The sequence below is a fragment of the Meira miltonrushii genome (genome assembly GCF_003144205.1).
Source record: "Meira miltonrushii strain MCA 3882 unplaced genomic scaffold FA14scaffold_2, whole genome shotgun sequence".
NCBI lineage: Eukaryota > Fungi > Basidiomycota > Exobasidiomycetes > Exobasidiales > Brachybasidiaceae > Meira > Meira miltonrushii.
Window position 1 is genome coordinate 649,961 of NW_020289944.1, and position 25,564 is coordinate 675,524.

Below are 25,564 nucleotides of genomic sequence, written 5' to 3' on the forward strand. Positions count from 1 at the left end.
AGATGCCTTTGCCGACGTCAAAGAAAGATGCCGGCTTAGGCCGAGCAATGATCAATCGAAAAGCAAAAGATGCTCAAAATCGGAGCAATTCATCTTATCATACAACAGATTTGATCAATCCTTCAACAGGCGGTGTTGGTTTACGTTCAATCACACAACAAACCGATTTGGAAGAATTTTTGAGTACAGCCCAATTGGCAGATCAAAATTTCACAGCAGAGAGAAGAAATGTGACTGTCGTATCTGCACCAGATCAAATGACGGGAGCTAAAAGGGGAAAGAATCCGCTCTTACCAACTCAGCAAGAGGCAGATGAAACAGTTCGTAGACAGAATGAGAACAAACAAAGGCTGCGTATCCCCAGAAGACCTGCATGGAACAGCAGCACGACCCCCGAACAGCTACATAGACTGGAAGCAGATGCGTTCCTGGATTGGAGAAGAAACTTGGCCGAATTGGCAGAGGCAAACAACTTCATCTTGACACCGTTTGAGAGAAATTTGGAAGTGTGGAAGCAGCTGTGGCGTGTGGTTGAGCGAGGTCAATTGATCATTCAAATCGTTGATGCACGAAACCCTCTTCGTTTCAGAAGTGAAGATTTGGAAAAGTATGTGGAAGAATTGGAGGTCCGCCTAGGACAGGCAGGAGAGGACGCAACGTTTTCATCAGGGAAGAGGCGGAATCTATTATTGCTGAATAAAGCAGATCTATTGGATGAAGGCCAGAGACAAGAGTGGGCTCGGTATTTTACTGAAAAGGGGATCCAGTTTGCCTTCTTCAGTGCCGCTAATGCTGCTGCTCTACAAGCTGCTAGAGCGGAAGCAGAAGCATTGGAAGCTCTTGATGCACAAAGTGGAGAGGAGGATGAAGAAGATGACGATGAGGAGGAAGATGATGAAGTCCGCGAGGCCAGAAAAAGAGCAGCAGCAGTGACCCTTGGAGCTCGTGATACCAAGCCGCTCGTTGGAGAAGAGGCGGCAGAACACATTCTCTTGGCCAACAGAGAAAAGATTCAACGTATGCTACGCGAAGAACGTGAAGCAGGACAGAATGATAGCGTTGATGCTGCCATGTCTACCACTGCAGGTCAAGCTTCTCTGGGATCATCTAAGCCATCTGTGACTGCTCGTGATCCTGCCCATGTGCTGAACATTCTGGAATTGGAAGAATTGATCGTTGCAACGATGCCACCATTGGAAGACTTCGGCGTAGACGAGCATCGTGTCAGTTTCATCGGTTTCCCAAACGTGGGTAAGAGTAGTACGATCAACGCTTTGGCCAAATCCAAGAAGGTGTCCGTCAGTAGCACACCCGGTAAAACAAAACATTTCCAAACGATCAAATTGAGCGATAATCTTACATTGGTCGATTGTCCGGGTTTGGTGTTGCCAGTGTTCGCAATTACTTCAGCAGAATTGGTCTTGGATGGTGTTCTACCGATTGATCAATTGAGAGAATACACTGCGCCTGCTGATCTGTTAGCAGCAAGAATTCCAAAGGATATCATTGAAGGAACTTACGGATTCCGCATTCCTATCCAGCACGAAGAAGAAGGAGGATCTGGACAGCCTACCGGTCTGGAAGTGTTGACTGCATATGCCATAGCCCGTGGTTTCGCTCGTCAAGGTCAAGGTAACCCTGATGAATCAAGAGCAGCACGATATGTGTTCAAAGATTATGTCAATGCCAAGCTATTGTTTGCACATCCACCGCCAGGTGTAGATGCTGACGCATTCAATGCATCTCAAAGAGCACATGCCAGAGAATTGCTCTCAGGTAGAAAGCTGGCACCGCCAACAGACTTTTCCAAACTGAACGGCAGATTCTTCCCTGATTCAGCAAAAAGCTCAGGTGATATTGCATCCGCCAACAAGTCAAGCACGGCAGGTCGTAAATCGAAAGCATTAGATGCTGCTTTCTTTGGAACGACCGGAAGTGGGATGGTGACTATGGGTCGTAGACAGTTACCGGGATCAGCATTGCGTGGCAAGGTGAATGATGATGGTACACAGGTAGTGAGCACAGGTAGACCCGGTGCCCAACCTACAGTAGTCCCATCAGGCAAGAAACACCACAAAGGCAACAAACGTAAGAAGGAGCGCAGTGGGCATGGATTTGATTGAAAATTTGTACAGTACAATTGAAATTTCACATATACACCCATGCTATCTATTGTATTCGGAACAGAATAGAGCGATACTCGTAGGAAGATAGGGACTTCCCCAGCGGAGAGAGGTTTGTCGGAGGCGAGACGACACGGAAAGTTGTTTTGGTTAAAGTCACAATCACGCATTACAACACCTCTCGAATATTCTTTTTGTGTCATCCTCCTCATCATGGTGGTGTGAGTCACCTAGAAGGGAAAGTATGGCATCTTGTATGGCAAAGGTTGTTCTTTTCTACCATCTCATTATGCCTTATTGAAACCTACTTCTCTGCTAATCATGTTCCAACCTTCTAATCAACGTTGTCCCGTTTGTCATCGAATGGCCGATTCGGCTGAGTTTTATCAACGTCATTTCTTTCAACTTTCTTTCGTCGTTCATTTCCACTCCAAATTATCTAAAACTGCAGTTCGCAATTCTCAAACGGGAGGTGAGTATTTCTGTACAAGACATGAAAAGTTCAAGTGACTGAAATGTACCTCAGGCTTCTACTGCCCTTGGGAAGGTTGTTCTCATCATGATTGCGATTCCTTGGCAATGGAAGGACATGTTCTCCATTGCAAATACAGCAAAATGTCGTCCGAATAAGCGAAAGCCCATGGTCGGATTTGACGATTCAGATCATTACAATATCTTTTCGTCATATTCTCCTCCGTAAATAGCAATGTGACAATTTTGAACAGGCGATATAGTCCACCCTCTTTCGAACGTGTCATTCCAGTAATCAACAGGCACTTTCATATTCTTTGTGATACGTTTCCGGTGTGTACGTGATGCATGAAAACAACTCCCGGCTCACATTCTCGGACTGTACTTTCTTGCGCCTCATGGGATTGGATTGGACAACGGATATATAAATGCTGGCCTTTTTCCGAATGCTATCCCCCCTGCACCTTCTTCTTCTCATCATCAACGCCACCTCCTACCTGATCAATTATTTATCGATTTCATTTTGGGCAGCAAACATGGTTTTATCGCACCCAGTCTATTGTCAAGGCTGCTTCAAGCAAAGTCCAACGCGAGAATTCTTTGATCATCATATCATCGAACAAGATCTTTTCGTACTACGAAATGATAAAGTGGTCTTCCTCTCTCGTGATCCCAGCACACATCGTAGGTAGATTGTAGAATGTTGCATCAATGTTTGAGAATGACTTACGATCCAGCCACTTGTTGTTTTCCTTCCATCCAATAAACAGATTTTACTTGCCCATTCAGTGAACATTGCTTCTTTTACACTTGTGATTCTGAAGCGATGACGTATCATATCCAAACATGCGAGCATGGCGGCAAACAATAACATCGCAAACGTTGAGAAGGAAGTGAATATGCAATGCATTCACGTTCTCAGCAACGCTCAATTGGAGGAACAAAGCTTTCAACCTTTTCAAGTTTCAGCATCCCGAATCACATCATGACCAGATCAAAGCCAGCTCGAAATTCAAAAAGAACAAAAAAAGCGCCGCACCTATCCGGCCGTCAATCGACAACCATCCAAAAGGCAAAAACTCAGCATATGCTAAGCGCCATATTCTTCTGTACTCTCTTCTATCCCCGATGTAGCATCTCTCTTGTTTTTGCCTAATTTATCCTCTTGCAACGCCTTGTGCTCTTGCGTTATGATAGAGATAGATCCGTGCTCATTTTTCGCACGTACGAAACCGTCTTGGCAGGAAATTGTGGCTGGTGCTTTCGAAATCATCACGTCATCAAATGCTTCTTGGTATGCAACGACAACTTTAGGTCCGGTATTTGTCAGATCGGATGTTGAATTGACTCTAATGAATCGTTCTCCCACGACCAAGAACTTTATTTCCGTTTTCAAAGTACGACAGAGATACTGTTGGCGTCAAAATTAGACTTTGGGCGCTTGTCATGATTGTATGAATGGTCGAAGTAGAGGCTACTTCCGCACATATGCCAACTTCTTTCTCCTATTTGAGCTTGATACTTCGCTTCTTCAATCGAACTGATACCTTGATGATGATGGCAAGGAATGCTAGTAGCTTGTGAAACTTCAATGTTGTCGTTTCTTCTGATTGATAAAAGTCATAAGAAATCGACGGGCTACATTTTCCAGCAAAACATTAATGCATTTCACTCCATTACACTCCTCGGACCGAGCGCTCTTGAGAATTCGACATTTTGAATCCTACAAATGACGCATTAATGCAAAATGCAATAGTATAAAGGGCAGTTTTGGCTTCTTCTCTTGTCAAAATCCGGTGACGGAGGCAATTTCCACCGCTTTGAGGAATTGACTCAACACAATTGACCAAAAAAGATTTTATTACCGCGGCTTTCTTTGTTTCCATCATCTTTCCATACGTTGTTGTTGGATACTGTATATGAAAAGGATAAATACGCTCACCAGCAGGTTTGATTTATCTTGAAATGACTTCACCCTTCACTTACACTCGATTCACATTCATTCCCAGTCATCAATATTGCCCACCTCTTCGTGAATTTACCAATATGATCGGTATGAACGGTCATTTGTGTCCTACTTGCCATCGAATCGGTTTCAGCGATGAATTTGTTAATCAACACATCCTGAACAAAGTCATTCACATTCACTTCCCCAACGGATCCATCATGAAGCTTGATCGAAAGCCGCAAACAGGAGGTATGTGAGCAACAAAAGAATCGGATGACAAGTCGCTGACCAGGATTTCCCCTCTTCAGAATTCTTTTGCCCATATCCACTGTGCTATTATCGTGAATGCAATGCTTTGGTGTTCTCCGAGCATGTGATGAGCATGTGTCCACGAAAGACACCAATGCGTATTGGATACTAGAGAAAGCAAACAAGAGAAGTCTTTCTCCTTTCTTTCATCAATGCGGCTGGCTCACATAGCAAAACCCGCATCTGCGCCGCATAAAGCCACTCAATAGCGGCCTCCGCCTTCTCCCTTCTTTGTTGAAACAAGCTGGTCTTGAGCACGAATCAAGCATTTGTTTATGGAAGATGGCATCATACGTCATCGTTACGGCTTTTCTTTGTATATTCATCAATCCATTCCCCGAAATTGTCAGCATTTCCATCATAAAAAGTGGTCCGAATCCGCTCTCGTTTAACCAATGATCTTTGTGTACATACTTTGGCTCGAATGAAACGATTATTGTGTGCCTCCCAAATTGCAATTTGTCTTGGCATCCGCCATCTTGCAGTACCGCAACTTGCAATCCGGCGGCTAAATCTTGCTTCAAATGCCGTACAAAACGTCATCTTTTGCATTTGAACTTGAAAAAAACAAAAAGTGTATCCCAGAAGCCGATTAAAGTAGCGATCCGAGACCGAAGTAGCCACGAAACGCCAAGAAGGCTGTGTTCAATCATGATTCCTTCTATCCGCATATACTCTGAAAGGTGTGGCTAAGATATGCAAATCTCATTTGAAATCCGAGTATGATGGTGGATCCTCTTCTGTTTCACTTCACTCAGCGCCACAAAATCAGATAAAGGGAAAGGCTATTTGCGGTTAATATCCAACAATGAGTTTGGCGTAATTTGAATTGTGTGATTCATTCACAAAGCACACATTACATTCAGATCTTTCAATAACCTGTGAGAATCGGCTTGTAAATCTGCTTTGGAAAAACAGCATATCACAGCCTTTGTAGCAAAGAAAACGTGGGGTATAGAAACAACACTTTTATTAGAGGAGTAGTAAGTTACATAACTTCCCTTGTCTGTGATTGACACAGTTTATCTACCTACTCTGTAGACTCTATTATGACAACAAACCGCTTATGCTCTTCTTGCCTTTCTGTATTAGATACATTTGATCTGCAAAAGCGACACATATTCGACAAGACGATCTTGATTCATTGCTTCAATAATGGAATATACTATCCGACAATCTTCATCTATCGCAATATGACAACAAAGAGTGAGTGGGGGTAGGGGCTTGAAAGGGAGTATGATTTTCTGGTCTAGTATTCATTGCCTCTCTTTAGAATTCCATTGCACATGGCAGGCATGCAATTTCCAATCCTGCGACTCACTGGAATTTGCCCACCACTTCTTGTATAGCTGTCCAAGTCGCCAAATTTATCCGAATGATTAGCCTTTTGCTGTCCCTTTGTTGTTCGTGGGAAGAAGGAAAGGTCGCCGCTGGCCAAAGGGTTGCATTAAATGGTACGCAATGCGCAGGATGTCTTTATGCGATTCTTCCATAAAAGTAAGCCATCTTTGCGCAAGATCATCTTTCTTCTTTTTCTTCATCAACGATTAACAAGATTCCAGCCAACCATACATCATGGACGAAGCTAACCTTTCCAATTGCCCAAAATGCCATCAAAAGAGCCAAGATTCTTTTTGTGTCATTCGCTATGTTGTGGAACCGTCAGTACGGCTTCAAGTTCAGCCTGATGGTCAAGTAATGATTGTTTGGCGCTACATTGAGACGTCTTGTGAGTAGCACTTAAATTATCTTTTTCTCACCTTTCTGACTTTGATTGATTTTCCTTTTTTGTCAGTCTTTCATTATTTCCGTTACTGTCGCACTGGTCCAACATGCGAACCAGAAGAATACGTTCATGAATTGGACACAATTACTACAGAGGTTCCTATGGATGCGAAGCACTTGCCATTTTGATCAGGCTATGGAGGCATTTTGATCACCGATCATTATCAATGCCAAACGGAAAAGATGATAACGATAAACACCGATTGTGCCTTTCTCCAGGCCTAGCTCCCAAGCACTCCAAAACGATGCTGACATTTGGACACATGTACTCTTGTCCTTTCAGCATCACAATCGAACCAACGACAACAGTCAAACGGACAAGCATACTCTGGTAGAATGCTCTTGTTTTTTCAGCTTTCATGTACATATTTCGTGTGTTTGTTTTGTCTTTTTATCATGAATGCGCGCGCGCGCAATTTTACTCACCATGTGTTTTGGGATTGCGATGAAGAATGAACGGTATTCCATTATCATTCCAAACCACAAGCTTTTGTGTTACGATGTGATTTTGATAGAAGCCTGGATGAGGAGAAGTGATTTTGCAACCTGGACAAGTGGGAAAGGATGACATGTTGATTGGAGTTGCGAATGGATGGAGAAAGTGTAGCTGCTGAGGCTGGAGTTGGCATTTTGCAGTCACCTTCGTTTTTATGTGCATTGTTAAGCTTTCGCCAACACGCAAAATGCAGTACATGGCTCGGACCGATGTTAGGATCGACAGCTCTGCTTTAGTCATCTGCTTTGACGTGATCAAAGCGGCATTTATTCGAGTACAGTCTACCTTCCGTACTCCGTTGGAAAGAGGATGTGCATTCAGGCCGTGTCATGTCCTGTTGCGATAAGATCTCTCTCTCTCTCTTCCCATTGTTTTCCATCCATCGTTAGTCATCACTCATTATTTTGAGAAAAGACGAAAGGTTTCATTGTATTATCCGTAGCAGCATTATAGTAGATGAGGTCATACTCTTTTGGTTCGTCCAAAAGTTCATTGGCAGATGGGAATCATTTTGTTGCTTTTTGAATGCCAGATTGCTCCCAGCAGCTTGTGTTTGACTTGAAAGAGATGCCTTTTGCTTCAACAGAAGGCAACATTACACCAAAACCGCTTTGGGAGCAGAATAGTCGGGTGGACATTTGTCACATTGTTCGACATGTGAGCGGGCTGTTTCTATATCGCAATATCGATACCTGCAATCTTCAAATGGGCAATCAAAGTCTATGTTGGAATGTTAGTGGAGAGAAGATGAGATAAAATTTGATCCTGTTCTCTTTCTTATCTGACCATACTTACATCCTCCATCTTCATCAGACGCTCGATGCACAGTAACGGAATCACCTGAACGAAAATGGACTGTGAAGCTTGCTGTGACTTGATGTTGCAAATAAAATTCGTAATCGTCTGAGGATTCGCCACAATACCAACAGTGATAGGGCATCACGGAGTATGATTCAAGTGACGGTGGTAGTTCTCGTTAAACTGCGATAAAGGAACGAACGCATCGGTTTAACCGGCTTAATCGATTTATAAAGCGACCAAGGAGAATTTTGCGGAAGAACTTTTCTTCTAGCGCATACAGTCAAACACATTCAGCCAAGTATACAGCCAAGCATAAGGCGTATCAACTTAGCAACGTGTAAGAAAGAAAAAGTCCCACAACCCATCCAACCACCATAATGGCTTTCAAATCAAAATTGTTCATTTGGCCACCAATTGTTCGGCTAAACGTTTCATTTGCATTCGAAAAATTGAAAGTGGTCTGATCTTTTTGCTCTTTCCAGAACGCCAAGAAAATGTGGCGCCCGTTGAATTAATTGTGTAACATTCATTTCGTTTCGGATCCGTTGTACACTTCTTTATTTCCAATTCATGATCCGAAAGCCACTCCAATGCTTAACGTGCATCATTTGGCCTGAAATCACATTGTTGAATATGTTCAATCATATCGTCTGAGCTGCAATCGCGATGAATACAATCCTGCCAAGGACATACGACTTGATGAATGAACAGAATTAGCGAAGCGCTCACGATGAAAAGAAGCCAAGGCGCTTGACTTACATAGCTTGGCAGAATTTCTATCAACCGTCACATGACAACCACTTCTGAATTGAAAGCTGATCGTTTGATTACCAATATGATTTTGGTAAAAAGTGATTGAGTCTGATTCTTCAAAGCAGAATCCACATTTGTACTTCGCCATCAGATTTTTGTTGAGAATCACAAGGGAAGAGAAACGATAATTGGAAAAGATAACGGGTCCTTATCAATTCGGGTAATCTTGATCCATCTTATATCTCCTCCTCCTCAATCTAGCCTCCAGCCATAGCCAACGGTTAAGTTACATTGCGAATCGAAACGGAAGGAGCTCAAAGGTTGTGGCTTTGTCATACCGAAGTGTGAATTGTAAGCGTGGGGAGAATCTTTTCGTTCTCGTGTAAACTTTTGTTTAAGCGAATGAAGTTCATCCTTGGTTCCTTGTCAGATAGTTTATCCGAGCCGTTGATTGTGATTTAATCCATATGACCACATGTGAAATACGAGGCCGAGACATGGTTTGAAGAAGAGTCAGTCGCTATCAGATCATACTTGGCGTTGAAGACGTGCTGATGAAGTTTGCATATTGCTTTTTTTCATTGAAGCTTTCTTCGGATGGTCCCGGCAAGCACATGTTGTATCTCAAGATAAGAGCTCTGTGACTCTGCTGGTTCATTAGCAGAATTGGCAGCCATGTCTATATGCTTTTCCATAGGAGCTCATGGCAATCAAGTGAAAGGCTAGACTTGTGTTGGTAGTAGGTTGACTAGCATCATCCTTCTTCTCTGCAGGATATCCACTCAGATGCCAACCAATAAGCGGACAGCGTAACGATCACTCGATACGCAAGCATTCCGTAGGTGTCTCAAATTTGTTCAGCCCTCTTTCCGCTTCATTTGATGATGTGTTTGGGCGTACGGCGCCTTGAACACAAAAGTTGGAACCGCATACATACTTATATTTGTCATTATTCTGACGTCAACTCCTTTCATTCCTGCATAATCGTCTATTTGTCTTAAGGCAAACATCCCCATGCCGACAATGGATTTCTCATAAACAAATCGCGATACTAATTTGCTATGTGTGGGTCAGCTGGAATCAGTCGGTGATAGCTCGGTTAATATCTTTACAACGCCTTTCGTCCTCAAGGAAAGGTTAGGAAATTCAAACACAAAAGGTTCTTTTGACAAACTACCAGCCCCCTTTAATCTCTAATCATGCATCACAATCACATCTGCTTATCCATTCTGATCTTACTCTTTGCTATTGCTGTACATCCAAGACCTGGAAAGAAGGACGGTAAGATCACTTCCGCTCAATGGGTTCCTTCTGGTCAATGCTCAACTTCATCCACCCAAGGCGTTGTGGATCCATCATATTGTACTTCTCCCAAACCCGGTCAGAACTATGTGTGTTGCGGTCAACGTTCTGCTAGTAGCTGCAATCATGAGTGAGTATCATTCGAAAAGAGAGCTACCAGTGCTTACAGGTATATGCTCTTGCTAATATGTATTACAATCTTTCTAATCAACAGGAGCTTGTGCGTACCGCCACAATTCTGCAGACAAGTGACAGCGAACGGAAACGGTGGTGGTAATTGTGGCGATTGCGGCGAAGCTGAGGTCTGCTGTACGATCAAGCAATGCTCAAACTAGCTTTTTCTTTTTTTGGCTGAATGAAGGTTTGCTCACATGACCCTGCAGAGGTAGGCTCAGCATACATTCACGGAAAATGACATATCTATCCAATTTCGTCATCAGGTACCATTACGGCGAACGGCTCCGATTGAATGATCACATGATGTTATATTTGCTCTGGAAGAGTATTAATCTGCATATAAAGCTCCTGTGGGTCCAAAGGCAGTCTTTTGAATGGAATGAGTAACTCATTCTCTAGCCTCAAGCCTTCCGTCAACACCATCCTCTTTTTCAAGCTTTCATTTTTGCGTACACAAAATGAATGACGGATCAGTGGCAATCGATGAATCTTAGCTGTTCACATTTTTCGCCAAAACGAATTCGATACAATGCGGTCATAAGTAAATACAGCATGGTAAGATTAAATCGGATCTTGATAATAAAGTAACGATAATAAAGTTGAATAGCTTTCACCATCCATTAGTAGAATATATGCGCTTACTCGCTTCCTCCGTTCCATCACGTCCCGTTGTATTGCGGATAGCAAAGGACGTTTCCGTTTTGTCATCTTTTGGCTGGTCCAAGACCATCTGGTCGTGAAGGACAGTATAACACATGACGCTTGATTGTATCAGAATCGCAGAAAACGGCACCACAGGAAGACCAAGCGCATTTGAAAACTGTAATGTGAAATGATTGTCAGCATGTTGTTTTTCTCTTCTGGCCAGCTCATTCTTTGTCACTTACCAGAAAGTTCGGGATCACGTTTGATCTCCAAGATAAAGTCTTCGAATCCTAAGCTCACGTTTACATGAACTTCCATTTCGTGTAAATGTCGGCTTGCAACATCAGAAGAAGTAAAGTGCTCACAGCAGTGATCGCAATAATCGTCGTAGCTATCTGTCATCTTGGTTGATTGTGAGAAAGAGATGAAATTAGAATGTTTTTGGCTTCTTTTATAGTATGTGCAGAGGTGATGATGAATTGAAAGTGGAGAAAGATATGGTATGAATGAAGAGAATGAACAAGGTCGGATCCGATCTAAGATGAAGTGACACGGTGGTTGTTTCTGCCGTTCTACCGACGACGCATATATCCAATGCAGGCAAACACACGCCTGTCTACCTTGCCTTGCTCAGCACATCCATCGGACCTTTTGCCACCCGTTTTCGACTGCCGGTACTCCTCTTACTCCGACAGCGGCTATTGAGGCGTTGCATGACTGAGATGAATCTAATCAAGCCTAGACCCTGTGTGACTGACAACCAAAAGTGGAAAAACGGCCGAGGACTGTCTAATTTCATGGCGTGGTTGTCGCTATGAAGGTAAAAATTTATTCTCCGAGTCATTTTTGCACAGCTTTTATCACCATTATTGGCTTTGAATAATTAGCTGAGCAAGCAAATATGACTCGAATCACTCAATTTGCACTGCCTTTACACAGCTTTTCACTCGTACTATCATAACATCCATGGATAACAAGATTTGATTGGTGCGCAGCATCAACACGAAAAATGGCAAGTACCGGCCTGGTCATAAATTAGTGGCGGAGTACAAATATGATAGTGACAAGATATTTCCAAATGATAACGTTCTTCTGCTTTTGCAGAGAGATTTATTACTTTTAGCTCTTTCATCCTCTGCTGCAAATGTGCTGAAAGGTGAAAAGATTTTGCTTTGAGGGCGATTAGACGAAACACGTTGATACATTATATGATAGATTAAAGTTGCAATTTGCGTAAAGTAACTTGTTCCCAATTACCGCAGGTATGAAGAAGGCAAAGATGCAAACGAGCTGGCTCAAGCCCTTGTCCCTGTTCTTTCCTGACAGCATTGTCAGCAATTGTCGCCAAGGTAGCGTGGCTTCAAATTGTCAGGACGATAATTGCAAATACGAACATGATTCGTCATTTCTTTTCCATCACAATCGCGATGGCAGCAAGGTGACCATGGGCATGAGAAGCTATGATCGACATTATTTCGAGCGAGGGTGAAGTTGAGATCTTTGCGAACTTTGACAAACAGATTCATCGAGCTTGAATGATCACAATTGAACTTACTGCAGCCATGGCAGTCTGGGATTGCCATCTTGCGTTTGCCTTAGATCTTCGGTTGCAATGCTTGTCAAATCTGCAGAAGAATGAGCTTGGAGGAGCAGGACTTAATCATTAAGGATAATGGAAGATCGATGATGATGATTGGAAGAAGTAACGGCATGAAAGTGACTTAAGTATTCTGCATTTTTCATTAATTTTCATTCATTTGTTTATCATGCAAACACGATCAAAACAGACATTACCCCAGTTCGGCTCATTTCTCAAATTATCCACTTGGCGGATTCATACGAGGTGGCGCCGGCGTAGCATTTTCCATTCATTCGTCAAAACCGCCGAAGCTCACGCTGGTTGTACCAAAAGCACATGTTGATCGATGTAAAGAAGATTCTTTGTGGTGAAGATAATGTCAATAGTTATACTTTACTCCGTCAAGCCGTCCCTAAAGAAGATCTTTGACGTTCTTATGCAGGGTAGATCTATTTGTGGATAAGCGAGTTTATTTGTTTTGATTGCAAAGTCACGAGAATTTCTTTGAATGGCGAATATCATCCCGCGGCCAAGCCGGCTCGCACTTATTTTCCCGAGCCATTGCGGGCCGTACTTCAAATGCACAAACGGTAAAGTTTACCTTTGTGATGACATAAATTTATTTTCAGCCGTCCGTGCCAAGAAGTATTGTTCATTATGCACGCATTCACCGCTCCGTCTTTTTTTATTATTCGTCATCACCGAAAAGGTACTCTTTTCATGGATGACGTTCACTTGTACATATTGTACGCCTTCTAATTCGATAGCAAAGGTCTAGGCTCAAATCACGGCGGCCGCCGCTTTTTGTGTCTGTAAAGTTCATTTTTGCCATCACCGGCAAGGTCTTCTTTCCATGGATGACGGCCAACATTTTGGTAGCGAGGCATGGTCTTTGAATCGCGGCCGCCGCTTTTCATGTCTCCTCAGGGGGAAATTAGGAGCCGAAATGAAGCACGGATACACTACCCCACTTTCTGAAGAAAAAAAAAAACAAAAGCAAAATACTCGGCGTTTTATTTGACCGTTTTATTAGCATGGAATGAAAGCACTGCCCTATTCATGCTTCATTTTCAGCCCTGCTCCCCTTTGTTCGTGGGCGTACATCGATCGATCGGTAAGCCACACACGCACACATTTGTCAATATCGGGCTAACGGTGAGTTGTGCGTAGCCGTCCACAAGACAAAGGGAAGAAAGGAGCGCCGCGCGAATTTCATACCCAGAAAAAAAAACATGGCTTTTGTGCAGCTTACGTGCAGTGTTATGCATTGCATACAGATAGCGCATGGCAAACGGCACTATCCGCAAATCCCTTTGTTCTCGCGAGCATGATACCACTTGCATGCATCTTTATGCACAAGTGGGGGCCTGAGCGTTATTGATACGCTAATCGTCTGTCTGCTTGCTTCTGTCTTTCTTCTCAATGAATTCATTCATTCATTCAGCCCTCCTTCCCTTTGTTCGCTTTTTGGCAGTGACCCTTTGTCTTTTCTTTCCCATGACAGCAAAAGGACAAAGCGTTCATGCAGTATCAAATCTATGTGTGTATGGGTTCAAAACGATCAAATTGAGACTGTCAAAGTGCCAAAAACGAAAAAGAAATTTACAGATGCGAAGACGAAAAACGAAAAACTGCTTCAAACTAGGGCTACGAACAAAACAAGAATTGCGTGCTAGAGTGGTCGGAGCGATTCGGGAGATCTTTTTTTTTGGAAGAAGCGTACTTGCGCTGCTTCAATTTAAGAGAGTCAAGCTGGCGGTGTCAACGTTTGCGATTGGTGATGCTGATGCTGGTGGTGAAAAAATGAGGCCAAGCATGTCTGTTGTAAGTGGCTCGTACTTGAGCAATTCTTCCATTGCATGCAAATCAATTGAGTTAATTTGTTGTCCAATCGATTCATTGTTGTACGTCATAGCATCTTCCAAACCTAAGTTGTCAAAATCAAAGTTGAACAAGCTTCTTGGTGTGCTTGATCCTGGTGATGTTTGCGTGCTGGTGGAAGCTGATGGTCCTGAGTTTTGTGTACTTTGCAAATCAGCTAAGGAGATTGCATCCTGTTCTTGTCCTCTGGCCAGGAACAAACGACCCATGACGGGTGAACTCCATTCTTCACTTTGTTGCATTTGCGCCAAAAATTCCTCTGGATTGAAACTTTCTTCGACTAATTTGCGTGCAAAGATCGAAACAAGATCGTTTGTCTCTTGTGTAGAATGTGCAGAATTTGGCAAATCAAGACCTGCAAGAATTCCGTTGTTTTGATTGTCTGTGAGGGGAGTTAAGCTTTGTGTTCCTGTGAAGTCATCCAAATTCAACTCCAAATCATCCCAATCGAGCAACAATTCACCATTTTCGTTGAACATCATTTCGTTGCTGGTGTTGCTGCTATTACGGCTGTTGCCGTTGCTACTGCTGTTGCTGCTACTGCCGCTGTTCTTTGCATTGGTAAAGCGAACGATTTGTTCATCGAACGAACTTGCTCCAAATGTGGATCTTGGTGGACTTACGCTAATGCTTTGGTAAGCTGAAAAGCTGTCATCGTAGCTCGTTCCTGACGACATCGCATGACCAGCTTCAAAAAGGTCCACACTACTGCTGCGACCTCTTGAAGAGATGGAGAAAGGCGTCACGTCTCTTGACAAACCTGGAGACATGCCTGAATCTGACATTCGACGGCGATGCTTTGGTGTTGATGGAACAATTCCATCCATTTCGTCCGATTTGCGTTTGCGTCGCAAAGGTAGTGAAGAGGAAGATTGCTTCTGTGACTTGGTGTTTGAATGTGCTTGAGCTGTGGGTTTACGATTGCGTCTATTTTGGAACTGAGAGAAAATGAAAGAACGGAGAGAAAAGCGGTCAGCTGTGAACAAAAGGTTTTGCTTATCGAAAGTGCGCACGAATTGCGCGCATGAAAAGTGATGCATGAAAGGTAATACTCACCCAAATTGTGACTTGACGTGGCTCAAGATTGGTTGCCTTTGCCAATTGAAGCTTCTCTGATTTATTGATGTTGGTTGTTTGAGAAAAGACTTTTTCGAGAATGGCAACTGCCCGCCGAGAATGACCTTTTTGAGCAACAGAAGATTCACCTGAGCTTTCCACATCGCTAAAAGCCGCATCAGCGTGAAACGCCTTTATCTTATTCTGAATGGTAGCCATCATACTGCTATGCAATTGCGACACATTCTCACTCAGAGAAGTTTCGGTTATGCGGACAATTTTCTCAAAATCACAGTTGTGTAATTTTCCATGAAGTGATGATGCTATCTTGACAACCTCTGCCAAGCACAATGAGTGTAGCTGATCTGATACTTCAGTGAATTTTTCCTCGTACCGTCTTTTCATGTGCAAGGAGAGGTTGAGATGTCGAAAAGATCGATCGAAAGCATTGACTAATGGATACGATAAGCGTTTTGGTGGATCCCAGCTACCCTTATCTTCTTTTTCGGACGAGCAAGCATCTGTAATGTCGAACTGTTGCATTAACGCATTTGATACCTTTATGATCTCACGTAAATCGTTTTGCTTGCTTGAGTCCACCATGATCGAGAGACGAGTAGATTGAGATGATGCTGAGCTTGGAAGAGAAGAGCTGAAAGTGAAAGCGTTTGCAAAAGTAAGTATATTTCCCTTTGTTCATGAGCCGCTCTTTGCGCATCAACTTTCAGCGCGCTTGAGCGTGTTCAGCTAAAGCTAGACGAAAAGTTCTTTGCTCGTAATTACCACCACTATTCCAAACAATATCCGTTCAATGCTTTCAATCAAGAAAAACGATCTGCAAGCATTCTTTGAGAATGCTGAAATGGAGTTTCTCATCGCTTTGCAAGAGAATTCTATGCAGTCCTTCCATGCCAAATTCCACGCATCATGTTCCTGTTTGACTGACGCATCCCTCACAGCAGGTATTTCACAAAAAGATGCTACAAGATTCTCGGCAATCGCGACAAGAATTCGAGATATGACGAAGTCTCTGATTGTGCTAGTAAAAGAAGGTGACATGATTGCAAAAGAAGCTGTCGAGAAGACCAAAGCAATTCTCTCTGGTAGGCTCCGAAAGGAACAATGCTCTCCCACAAACCAAGATTCGCTCAACTCCCAATTTCTCCGTCGCTGGTTTTTGGAGCACATCGATCATCCTTTCCCTTCAACAGTAGTAAAGGAAGAGCTTGCTGAACTTACTAACGCAAAGCTCAAAGATTTAGAATCTCGTGATGAGCTTCCGAAGTTTGGTCCACAATCCGCAGTGAAACCAATATCAAAGAATCAGTGCCAGCTTTGGTTCATTAACACAAGACGCAGAAGCACTTGGACAGAATTTTACCGCGAGTACGCATTCTCAGAGAAATCAACAATGACAAAATTGGTCTCAACTTTGAAAGGTGAAAGTGAAAGCGCAAATGGCACTTCGAAATCGCTTGCACGTATTCTGACATGTGGCGAAGATGGACGCACCAGAGAGTGGTTCGGCGAATCGTTGAAGAAGCGTGTAGCTATGTGCCAAGATCATTGGGTCAAGATCATGGAATGGCTAGAACAACGTCCGCATGAGCAACAGTCTGATTGGCTGTCACAGGCAATTGAAGAGGCCACAAGTGAATACAATCAAACGCGCAAAAGCAAAAGAGACCAACATCGTACGGAAAACGGATCTCATGCTCATCAATCCGATGATGAAGATTATTCTGATCAATTACAATCCAAAAAGCGGGTAAAGAAACGCAGAACAAGTGATGGACATGCCAGACCTATACGCGGAAGTCGTCGATCTCGCGATAGTGCACGTAAGAATGTTCGTCGTCCCTCTACGATGATCAGTTCAATCGATCAATACCGCGATGTGTCGGGAAGCAGCACTTCGACTCTTGACACTTCTTGCAGCTCCATCAGTACCAGCAGTTATGCGACCGCCTCTTCTCCGCTGGCAAGCTATGGTAAAGCACAAGAAACTCTCGAGCAGAAGAAGGCGGATGACTTGGAAGGCCTTTACCATGAGCCAAAGACTTCGTTCATCAACCCAAAGCCCGTTTTCAGCCCGATCCCAGCCTCACCATTACAATATGGAGATGATGAAATGGGAGACGATGATGGTGAATTTGAATTGGACGATTTTGAAGAGGCAAAGCAAGGCGATAGTCCGTGGAATTAAGCTTTATCCGTTTCGCTTCTTACATCAAGTTGACTGTTCCGCACTCGATGCTGCTCCAAGCCTGGCCGATCTGAAATCAAGCGTGAAGCTACAGACATCGATCTGGAAGCATTCTTTGAGAATGCTGAAGAGATGTATCTTGATACTTTGCAAGATGGCGTAGTGATAAACTTGTGTTTTTTACGACTCATGCAATCCAGCCTACCAACCAACTAGTAGCAGGTCTACTTTTCGACACTTCTGCGAGCGTTCTTGAAGCATTCTTTGAGAATACTGAAAAGATGCATCTTAATACTTTGCAAGATGGATCACTTGTATACTTTCTGCAGCATATCCTGAGAGTGTCTGTTCCAAGTGTTGATCCAATCTGTATACACATTTTACTCGATTTCCTTTATGTAAATCAGGATCAATGACTCATTCGCCAAGCACATTTTGTTCGAAAAGAGTAGTATTGTGATTGCATGGTGAAATTCTAAGCTGTCGGATCAAATCATTCCATTCATGTGGGTCGGTCTTTAATTTAGTAGCAAAATGTCTTTTCATCACACAAACACATCTTCCTACAGACAAACACATCGCAAGCGTTCGTTCAGATTCATGGTTCGAATTAGATGTCAGAAACAACAAAGGATGGCCGAGAAATATCTATCGCAAGGGTCATGATTTGCTCGCAAAATTCTCTTAGCTTGAGCACTTGAGCCCTTTGGTAAATCAAGTAAAGCAAATCCTCCCGCTTTTCACCAAAGGAGACCTTGCCAGTTTTCTAAGCAGGTGAATTCTTGTTTGACGGAGGAAAGATAACAACCTTTCATGCGATCGGGGTGGCGAACTCGCATTTGTCCTGCCCTTTATATTCTGCACGCGCTTGCCTTGAAATACCGGAGTCTTGAACCATCGTTTGCTTCCTTGCAATCATCTCATCTCAAGATGTCTTTACATTCTGCCAATTCTCTGAATGCATTAATTGAAAATGCTGAAAGCTTTTTTCTTTCATTTCTCAAAGACGGCTTGCTGAAGAATTTCCTTCGAGAATACAAACTGGCTAGCACGTTGCTTACCGAATCGATCAAAGACAAGACGGTCTCAGAGAATATGGTCTCGAAAGCCCGAAGTGCGTTGGAGAGGATCAAAGCCATCTCTGAAGCATTATTGTTACTTTCAAAGGCATGCAGTCACATATGTGAAGAGGCTGTGAAGGACGTGAACGAAGTAATTTGTGATGGACATGAAAATCCTGAAGTGAAAGACAAGAGAGAACGGCTCGAATCACAACCTCTCCGTTCCTGGTTTTTGAAGCACATCCATGATCCTTACCCCTCAGCTAAAGAAAAGGAAAAGCTTATTAAGTTGACGAATGCAAACTTGAAAGAAGCAAACAAGCCAATGTCGAGAGAGCAATGCAATCAATGGTTCATTAATACACGAAACAGAAGCACTTGGAAAGAATTCTTTATCAAATACGGAAAGTCAGACATAACAACAATGAAAAAATTGATCGCAATCTTGGAAAATGAAAGCGAAAAGACGATTTGGACATCCGAAGCGCTTGCCCAGTTTTGGTCGTTTGGCAAACGTGGTAAAACGGAAGAATGGTTCGATGGTACACTCAGAAAGCGATCGATCAGCTGTTGGGAACATTATTCGTGCATAGTGGCATATCTCGAGTTGAGACCGTTTGAGAAAAAATCCGATTGGCTGTCAGAAGCAGTTGAAGACGCTACAATTGTATACAATCGAATGTCCAAACGTCAAAGAAACCTGGATCGTGAGACGCAGGAATTCAAGCTGCAAAAAGCGGCTGCTCATCGATCAGATGATGATGACGATGATGCAGAACAAGTACGTTCAAGCAAACGTGCAAAGAAAACCAACACAAGTAGTACCGACCAAAAAACTAAAGCTGGAAATTCTCGATCTCGCGATGGTGCAAATACAAATGCACGTCGATCATCCAAAAGTTCGTTGAAAAAGTAATGTGACGGAAAGCATCAGTTCGACTCTTGTTACGTCTTACAGCACCATCAGTATCAGCAACTACGCTACAACATCCGTCTCGCTTGTCTCTACAGCAGGGCGATGACGGTAAATTGAATTGAACAATGAAAAAAGGGCAACGAAGGGCAATAGTTCATGGTGTTGAAACTTTACTTTTTTCGCTTTTCTTTCAATGTGTCTGCTATTCCCTCAATGCAGCACCAAACACAATCCATTTGTAAATCAAACTTCAAGCAGAACGCATCCATATGGAAGCATTCTTTGAGAATGCTGAAAAGATGTATCTTGATGCTTTGCACGGACGCTCACTTCAAATATTTCCACAGCAAATTCCACAGTATGATTTGTAAATCATTCACCACTCTCACTCAATTTCTTTTGATCCCAACCAAGACCAAGATCTCACATATCAAGCTCAATTTGGTGATACACTGGCTGTACACATCACGAGCTGTGCTTCCACATTTGTATATTGTCGTCCTGTTGTATTTATGTATTCACTTTTCTGTTCCCTCATGTATGTTTCGGTTCGTTTCTCGTTTGGCAATCATATATTCACCCCTTGACCTTCACAAAAGTGAAACCACAGTTGTGATTGCTAGTTTTCGATCAGAGGAAAGCAATGTACCTGTTATACATATCGTCTGCTAAGACGAACAGACTGAATCGATCGAGAGCATCAGAGCATTGGTATGCAATTCTTTCCTTCCCGCACATCTTCCACATGTAGATTGGCTTTGTGTCAATAGTTGACTTTCACAACACACAGCAGAACGCTTGTACTGAACGAAGGCATTCAATAAATTTTGATCTAGATCGGTAGAAACTGTTACGATTGCGTGGTAGGATTCGGAGCCGCGATGCTGATCCCATTGTTCCATTCATTTGGGTCAGCCGTTAGTCTTAGAAGCATGTACCCCTTTGTCACACAAAACACATCGCACACGATTGTATTTTTTCACATTTCGCATTAAACACCGGCATCATCAAATGATGGCCGAGTGGTATCTATAATAAGACAAAAAGATTTTTTTTGGGTGTTCCAACTTGTTCAAGCTTGAGCGGTTGGGTCCTTGTGGTAGGTCAAGTAAGGCAAAACCTCACGCTTCTCACCAGGGAAGAGCTTGTTGAGTTGTTCAGCAGGTCCGTTCTTGATTGGTGGAGGGATGATGACATCCTGTCCTGGTTGCCAGTCAACTGGTGTGGTGAACTTGTACTTGTCTCCTCCTTGAAGAGAGTCAATAACACGAAGGATTTCGTCAAAGTTACGGCCGACAGCAGCAGGGTATGAGATTGTCAAACGGATGGTCTTCTTTGGGTCAATGATGAAGACGGTACGGACGGTCAAAGGCAAACCCTTTTGGTCAACGTTGGTGATGTCTTGGTAATCCAACATACCGAATTCGGTGGCAATCTTGCGGTCCTTGTCACCGATGATTGGGTAGTTAACCTTGGATCCCTTTGAAGTGTGCTTTTCGATATCAGCGATCCAACGGTCATGAGATTCGACACTGTTGGCTGATAATCCGATCAACTTGACACCACGCTTGGTGAATTCGGGTTCCAATTGACTTACACGACCCAATTCGGTTGTGCAAACGGGTGTGAAGTCATCAGGGTGAGAGAAAAGGATGGCCCATTTCTCACCGATCCAATCATGGAATTGGATGTCACCATGAGTGGTTTCAGCAGAGAAGTTTGGAACGACGCTTCCAAGACGTAAGTTGTTGTCAGCCATTATGTTAAAGTCAATAAAGATTTGTGATGGCGGTAATGAGAGTGATAGTAGAAGATTTTTCCAACGGCTTCATAGGAGCTCAAACCCTATTGCGTTCTGTGGCGCTTCTTCGAACATTTTCGAGAAGATCTATGAAGATGTCTGTGCATAATATGACCGTTAAAAGGGTGATCACGTAAAATTATCCGTCGAGCACGCCATACTTGCATATGGCTTAACTCCGCGCCTACGAGCTGTCAAAATTTGCGGGAAGACATGCTTACTTCTCAGTCAAGTTCACGTGCCTTTCTTCTTTCAACCCTTCTCGATCACTTTACACCTAAGCGCCGCATGTCTTCCCGCACCCTTGCACCCACTGGAAACTTGCACGGCAAGCGTCATCCTCCCTGTTTTTAAGTGTTATGGTACAGCTATGAATTTCTGCAGATCTCATTCTAGAAAGGATTCTAATGCTGATCATGTTTGTACAAACATCAGAAGAAGCTGATAGCCTAAAGAGATGATGTATAAATCGTCAGATTTATTTAGTTGCATTTCGCCATTTTTGTCAATGTGAGTAGCATTCTTGTGGCCGTGACATGCTAAGCTGGTCATATTCTACACGGGGAGCAATATCCCGTAAGACACCTCTCGAATTCCCGCACGATCTATGCATCTATTGGAGTAAGTGGCAAGTATGATGACGTTGATTGAGTTGATAAAATCATGCTGGAGAACTAATCTTCTTTACAGACTTTTTCCAATTTCCCAGTACTACACGGGCAAAGAGCCGCCAAATCATATTCAAGTGCGGAAAAGTATTGGTCATAGAATACATTTTATAGGCAATAGTATACAAATGACGGTGAAACTTGAACAATAATACCACATAATTATAAGATACATACTTATACAGACACACCAGCCAGGTTCATTTCATGTGCCATCTCTTGACTCAATGGCCAATTGCTAAGTGCATTTTGGATTTCTTCAAAATCCACTGGTCTTGCCATAACCGGATCAAAATAGGATGCTGCAAATGGATCCAAGTACGTCAACGGCGACTGAGCCGAATAAATTTCGTTCATCAACATGTCATGCGATGGAAGCATGGAGCCGCTTGATGTGGGCTCGGGAAGCGCTGCCGGCTCCGACAAATACATATCTGGCGAGAGGTCCTGATGTATGGTTGCTTCGAAATATGATGCTGCATCTGGATCCAGATATGTCAACGGCGATCGAGCCGAATAAAGTTCGACAAATACATATCTGGCGAGAGGTCCTGATGTATGGTTGCTTCGAAATATGATGCTGCATCTGGATCCAGATATGTCAACGGCGATCGAGCCGAATAAAGTTCGTTCATCAACATGTCATGCGATAGAAGCATGGAGCCGCTTGATGTGGGCTCAGGAAGCGCTGCCGGCTCCAACAAATACTTATCTGGCGAGAGGTCCTGACGGATACTCGAAGACCGCTGAGAAGATAAATCTAGATCTTTAAAGAATGATTCATTGTATATCGCTCTCAATTGAAGCACATCTCGATCGATTCGCGCAACGACATCGTCGTCATACACCGGTAACGATGGCGATGCAGGTACGGGTTGATTGACAGACCGTTGTGAGGATTTTGTTCTGATCGGCGCATGTCTTTTCTTGTCTCCACCTTGACACTTATCCTGTTCACGTTTGCGTCTCTTTTCCGTTGCCTCCTTTAACGGTGGATTTTCGGAACGACTCCTCCTGTTCTGAAACCACACAGTAACCTGCCTTGGCTTGAGACCAGTTTTCTTTGCGATCCTATCACGATCAAGATGGTTCTCATAATGTGGATTTCTCTCATATTCATCCAACAAGATTGTTAAAGTTTCTTCCGAGAATCTTCGGGAATCTTTCCTTGATGGCTTTGAACCTTTTTGCCAGGTATCATTCTCACGTTGTGGCTGTTCTTGCCATTCTTTGATCTTCATCCAATGTTCTTTACACTTAGCAACATGTTCCTTTAACGAATCTCCAAACCATCCTCTGGTTTTACCGTCTTTGCCACACCACCAAAGCCGTGCAAGGGAATCGGTTGTCTCATTTGTGTTTTCACTTTCACCTTTCAGGATTGAGACCAACTTTGTCATTACTGCCTTTTCTGAGAATGCATACTTTTGGTAAAACTCAGTCCAAGTACTTTTGCTTCGTGCGTTGATGAACCAAGCTTGACATTGCTTTGTGGCTCTTGATGAAACAGATGATGACGATAAGCCAATCTTCGTCTCAATATCTCGCAAATTAGCTTTCATCTTCATGGCAAGCTCATTCTCCTCTTCTTGTGTAGGAAAAGGATGGTCTATATGCTCTATAAACCATTGATGGAGGAAAGGAAGATTGACTGCACCTACTCCTCCTTCACCTTTATGATGGCGATGAGCATCTCGAGGAGATCTTTTACGCTCCATGACTTACACAATTCAACTTTCGTTTCAAGAAGGCTCAATTTGACTTTCGCGATCAGACGTCAGGACGAGAAAGTTGAAATGGTATTAATCAATTAGAGTGCTAGATAGGAAAGTGATGGATGTGAAAAAGATGATTGCACTTTAAATGCACTTTTGATGGCATTGATCAAATTATGAGCTTATAGGTTCATTTCATAGTCTTCAGGCTTGCGTGCATGCATACGGCTCGCTGGGTCCGATTCATTGGTCAATACAACATCTGGCCGTGACTTTCAATCTTCTTATCTGTTACTATCTAGTCACACAAAGTACACTCGCTTTTTACCAGATACAATCATTCATATCTACAAGTACATCAAGATAGATCAATCTCTTCTTCAACTTCTCGACCACTCTCGCCTCCCAAGCTGATCTCGTCCATCTTATCTTCTGATGCGCTCAAGCCGCCTGCCGATTCACTCGCATGCAAGCCATCTGCAACGCTTTCTGATGGTACTTCAACAGCTGTTGCAGGCGTATGGTCTTCAATTGCGTTCTTCTCAGTCTCTCCATCTGCAACCGCGATTGTACTTGTGATTGGTCCTTCAACTTCTGGCACGTTTGGGTGCGTTTCTGCCTCTTTGACAGGTTCTTCCTCCTTTTGTGGCGGAGGAGGAGGGACGTTATCATCCTTGGTCGCAGGCGTTGGGGGTACGGATTCATCACGTGGTCCTACTGCAATATCATTGGGCGTTGATGGTATTGATTTGCGACCGATGCTCTTGCGCAGCTGAGCAGCGTTCGGAGGCTCCTTGTCCATATAATACTGTGAGATTGGAACGAGTTTCTTGCTCTCGGCACATGCATAGATCCAGTGTGGCAATACGATCGGTATGGAAAGCTGAGCAGCTTTGCTGAACATCGCTCCCCGCATTTGTCCAGCAGGATGTCCTTCACCGATCCCGGGTGCGGCTCTTCCTCTTGGATGAGTGCATACATAATGCGTTGTATCGATTTGGATCTTATCACTCCATTTAGCACCAAGTTGTTGCAAAAGCTCCTTTGCCCCTGCTTCGAGCTCGCCATCAACGTAGTCTCCATCTTGATTGATGTGACTGCCATCCATGAATCCGAAACAAACACTGATACCACTAGTATCATTCATATCATGCGTCTTTGTCTTGATCACATTGGAGGTATATGTGCCCGCTGTGGTACGCATGACAAGATGGAATGAGTATGGTTTGTTGACCTCCAATCCAGACAACTTTGTTGATGTGTTGTGGAGCGGATTTGGAATAGCAGCCAAACGTTCATTGTTGCGGAATATATCCAAAGACAAAAGCTTAGCCGTTGCGATGTCCAGCTTATCCCATTCCAGAGTGATGGACGTTTGTGTGACAGCTCTCAATTGCAAAGAAGGAGTGACCGGTCCACGCATTCCAAACATCTCCAGCACATTCTCCTGCAAATCGTCAAACTCCTGCTTCTTACGTTGTTCTTCCTTCTGGTTCCTGGCGACCGAGATTCTCACAACAGATCCAGTCGTACATTCCGAAGGCAAGAGCAAAGAAGGGAACTCGATTTGACTTGCACGATCACCAATCAAGATCGCCATTCCAGCATCAAGCTTTCCGACAGTGAATGTGAAATATTGATCAACACCTTCTCCATTGTTTCCGTTAGCTGCACTACCGCCGCCGCTCGTACTTGCTTGATTCGACATTCCAAAAGGCGAATGAAGGTTTGTTGGTGCGATCTTATTTACGTAATGAGATGCCATTCGTTGAAGTTTGTGAGAGGTTTAAAAGGCGGTAAGAGGAAGATGAGCTATATCCGAACGAGGTTTCCTTTGGTCGAATAAATGCTCAGAGCGTGGTTTGCTTCAG

General features: G+C 43.4%; 11 protein-coding genes across 11 annotated transcripts; 5 read left to right on the forward strand and 6 right to left on the reverse strand.

Moving 5' to 3' along the window:
- Positions 1–2: 2 nt before the first annotated feature.
- FA14DRAFT_113459 (P-loop containing nucleoside triphosphate hydrolase protein) lies at positions 3–1,784 on the forward strand (the record flags this gene model as incomplete). The annotated part of the gene is made up of 1 exon (XM_025496014.1): positions 3–1,784. A coding segment is annotated over one exon (1,782 nt), but the record flags the coding sequence as incomplete, so codon positions are not given.
- A 1,346-nt stretch (positions 1,785–3,130) lies between these two features.
- Positions 3,131–4,963, forward strand: FA14DRAFT_178175 (uncharacterized protein; the record flags this gene model as incomplete). The annotated part of the gene is made up of 3 exons (XM_025500826.1): positions 3,131–3,282; positions 4,604–4,791; positions 4,851–4,963. The coding sequence occupies 3 exons, from the start codon at positions 3,131–3,133 to the stop codon at positions 4,961–4,963; spliced, it is 453 nt and encodes a 150-aa protein (XP_025355080.1).
- Positions 4,964–6,369: 1,406 nt separating this feature from the next.
- FA14DRAFT_188833 (uncharacterized protein) lies at positions 6,370–8,090 on the reverse strand (the record flags this gene model as incomplete). The annotated part of the gene is made up of 3 exons (XM_025501683.1): positions 7,928–8,090; positions 7,063–7,182; positions 6,370–6,497 (listed from the first exon to the last, which is right to left on the reverse strand). Exons 1-3 carry the CDS (start codon positions 8,070–8,072, stop codon positions 6,370–6,372), a joined length of 393 nt encoding a protein of 130 aa, XP_025355081.1. The 5' UTR covers positions 8,073–8,090.
- A 1,795-nt stretch (positions 8,091–9,885) lies between these two features.
- Positions 9,886–10,323, forward strand: FA14DRAFT_178177 (uncharacterized protein; the record flags this gene model as incomplete). Its single annotated transcript, XM_025500827.1, has 2 exons — positions 9,886–10,118; positions 10,203–10,323. The coding sequence occupies 2 exons, from the start codon at positions 9,886–9,888 to the stop codon at positions 10,321–10,323; spliced, it is 354 nt and encodes a 117-aa protein (XP_025355082.1).
- Positions 10,324–10,869: 546 nt separating this feature from the next.
- Positions 10,870–11,212, reverse strand: FA14DRAFT_178178 (uncharacterized protein; the record flags this gene model as incomplete). Its single annotated transcript, XM_025500828.1, has 2 exons — positions 10,870–10,985; positions 11,053–11,212. 2 exons carry the CDS (start codon positions 11,210–11,212, stop codon positions 10,870–10,872), a joined length of 276 nt encoding a protein of 91 aa, XP_025355083.1.
- Positions 11,213–14,122: 2,910 nt separating this feature from the next.
- On the reverse strand, positions 14,123–15,929 carry FA14DRAFT_188834 (uncharacterized protein; the record flags this gene model as incomplete). The annotated part of the gene is made up of 2 exons (XM_025501684.1): positions 14,123–15,208; positions 15,327–15,929. The coding sequence occupies 2 exons, from the start codon at positions 15,927–15,929 to the stop codon at positions 14,123–14,125; spliced, it is 1,689 nt and encodes a 562-aa protein (XP_025355084.1).
- A 194-nt stretch (positions 15,930–16,123) lies between these two features.
- On the forward strand, positions 16,124–17,626 carry FA14DRAFT_33942 (uncharacterized protein). The gene has a single exon (XM_025502215.1). The coding sequence runs from the start codon at positions 16,138–16,140 to the stop codon at positions 17,530–17,532; it is 1,395 nt and encodes a 464-aa protein (XP_025355085.1). The 5' UTR covers positions 16,124–16,137; the 3' UTR covers positions 17,533–17,626.
- Positions 17,627–18,657: 1,031 nt separating this feature from the next.
- Positions 18,658–19,032, forward strand: FA14DRAFT_111622 (uncharacterized protein; the record flags this gene model as incomplete). Its single annotated transcript, XM_025495951.1, has 1 exon — positions 18,658–19,032. A coding segment is annotated over one exon (375 nt), but the record flags the coding sequence as incomplete, so codon positions are not given.
- Positions 19,033–20,557: 1,525 nt separating this feature from the next.
- FA14DRAFT_160236 (putative thioredoxin peroxidase) lies at positions 20,558–21,420 on the reverse strand. The gene has a single exon (XM_025498584.1). The coding sequence runs from the start codon at positions 21,266–21,268 to the stop codon at positions 20,582–20,584; it is 687 nt and encodes a 228-aa protein (XP_025355087.1). The 5' UTR covers positions 21,269–21,420; the 3' UTR covers positions 20,558–20,581.
- A 1,055-nt stretch (positions 21,421–22,475) lies between these two features.
- On the reverse strand, positions 22,476–23,696 carry FA14DRAFT_184225 (uncharacterized protein; the record flags this gene model as incomplete). The annotated part of the gene is made up of 1 exon (XM_025501378.1): positions 22,476–23,696. The coding sequence occupies one exon, from the start codon at positions 23,694–23,696 to the stop codon at positions 22,476–22,478; it is 1,221 nt and encodes a 406-aa protein (XP_025355088.1).
- Positions 23,697–24,324: 628 nt separating this feature from the next.
- FA14DRAFT_109133 (uncharacterized protein) lies at positions 24,325–25,458 on the reverse strand (the record flags this gene model as incomplete). The annotated part of the gene is made up of 2 exons (XM_025495866.1): positions 24,325–25,340; positions 25,386–25,458. Coding segments are annotated over 2 exons (1,089 nt in total), but the record flags the coding sequence as incomplete, so codon positions are not given.
- Positions 25,459–25,564: the final 106 nt, after the last annotated feature.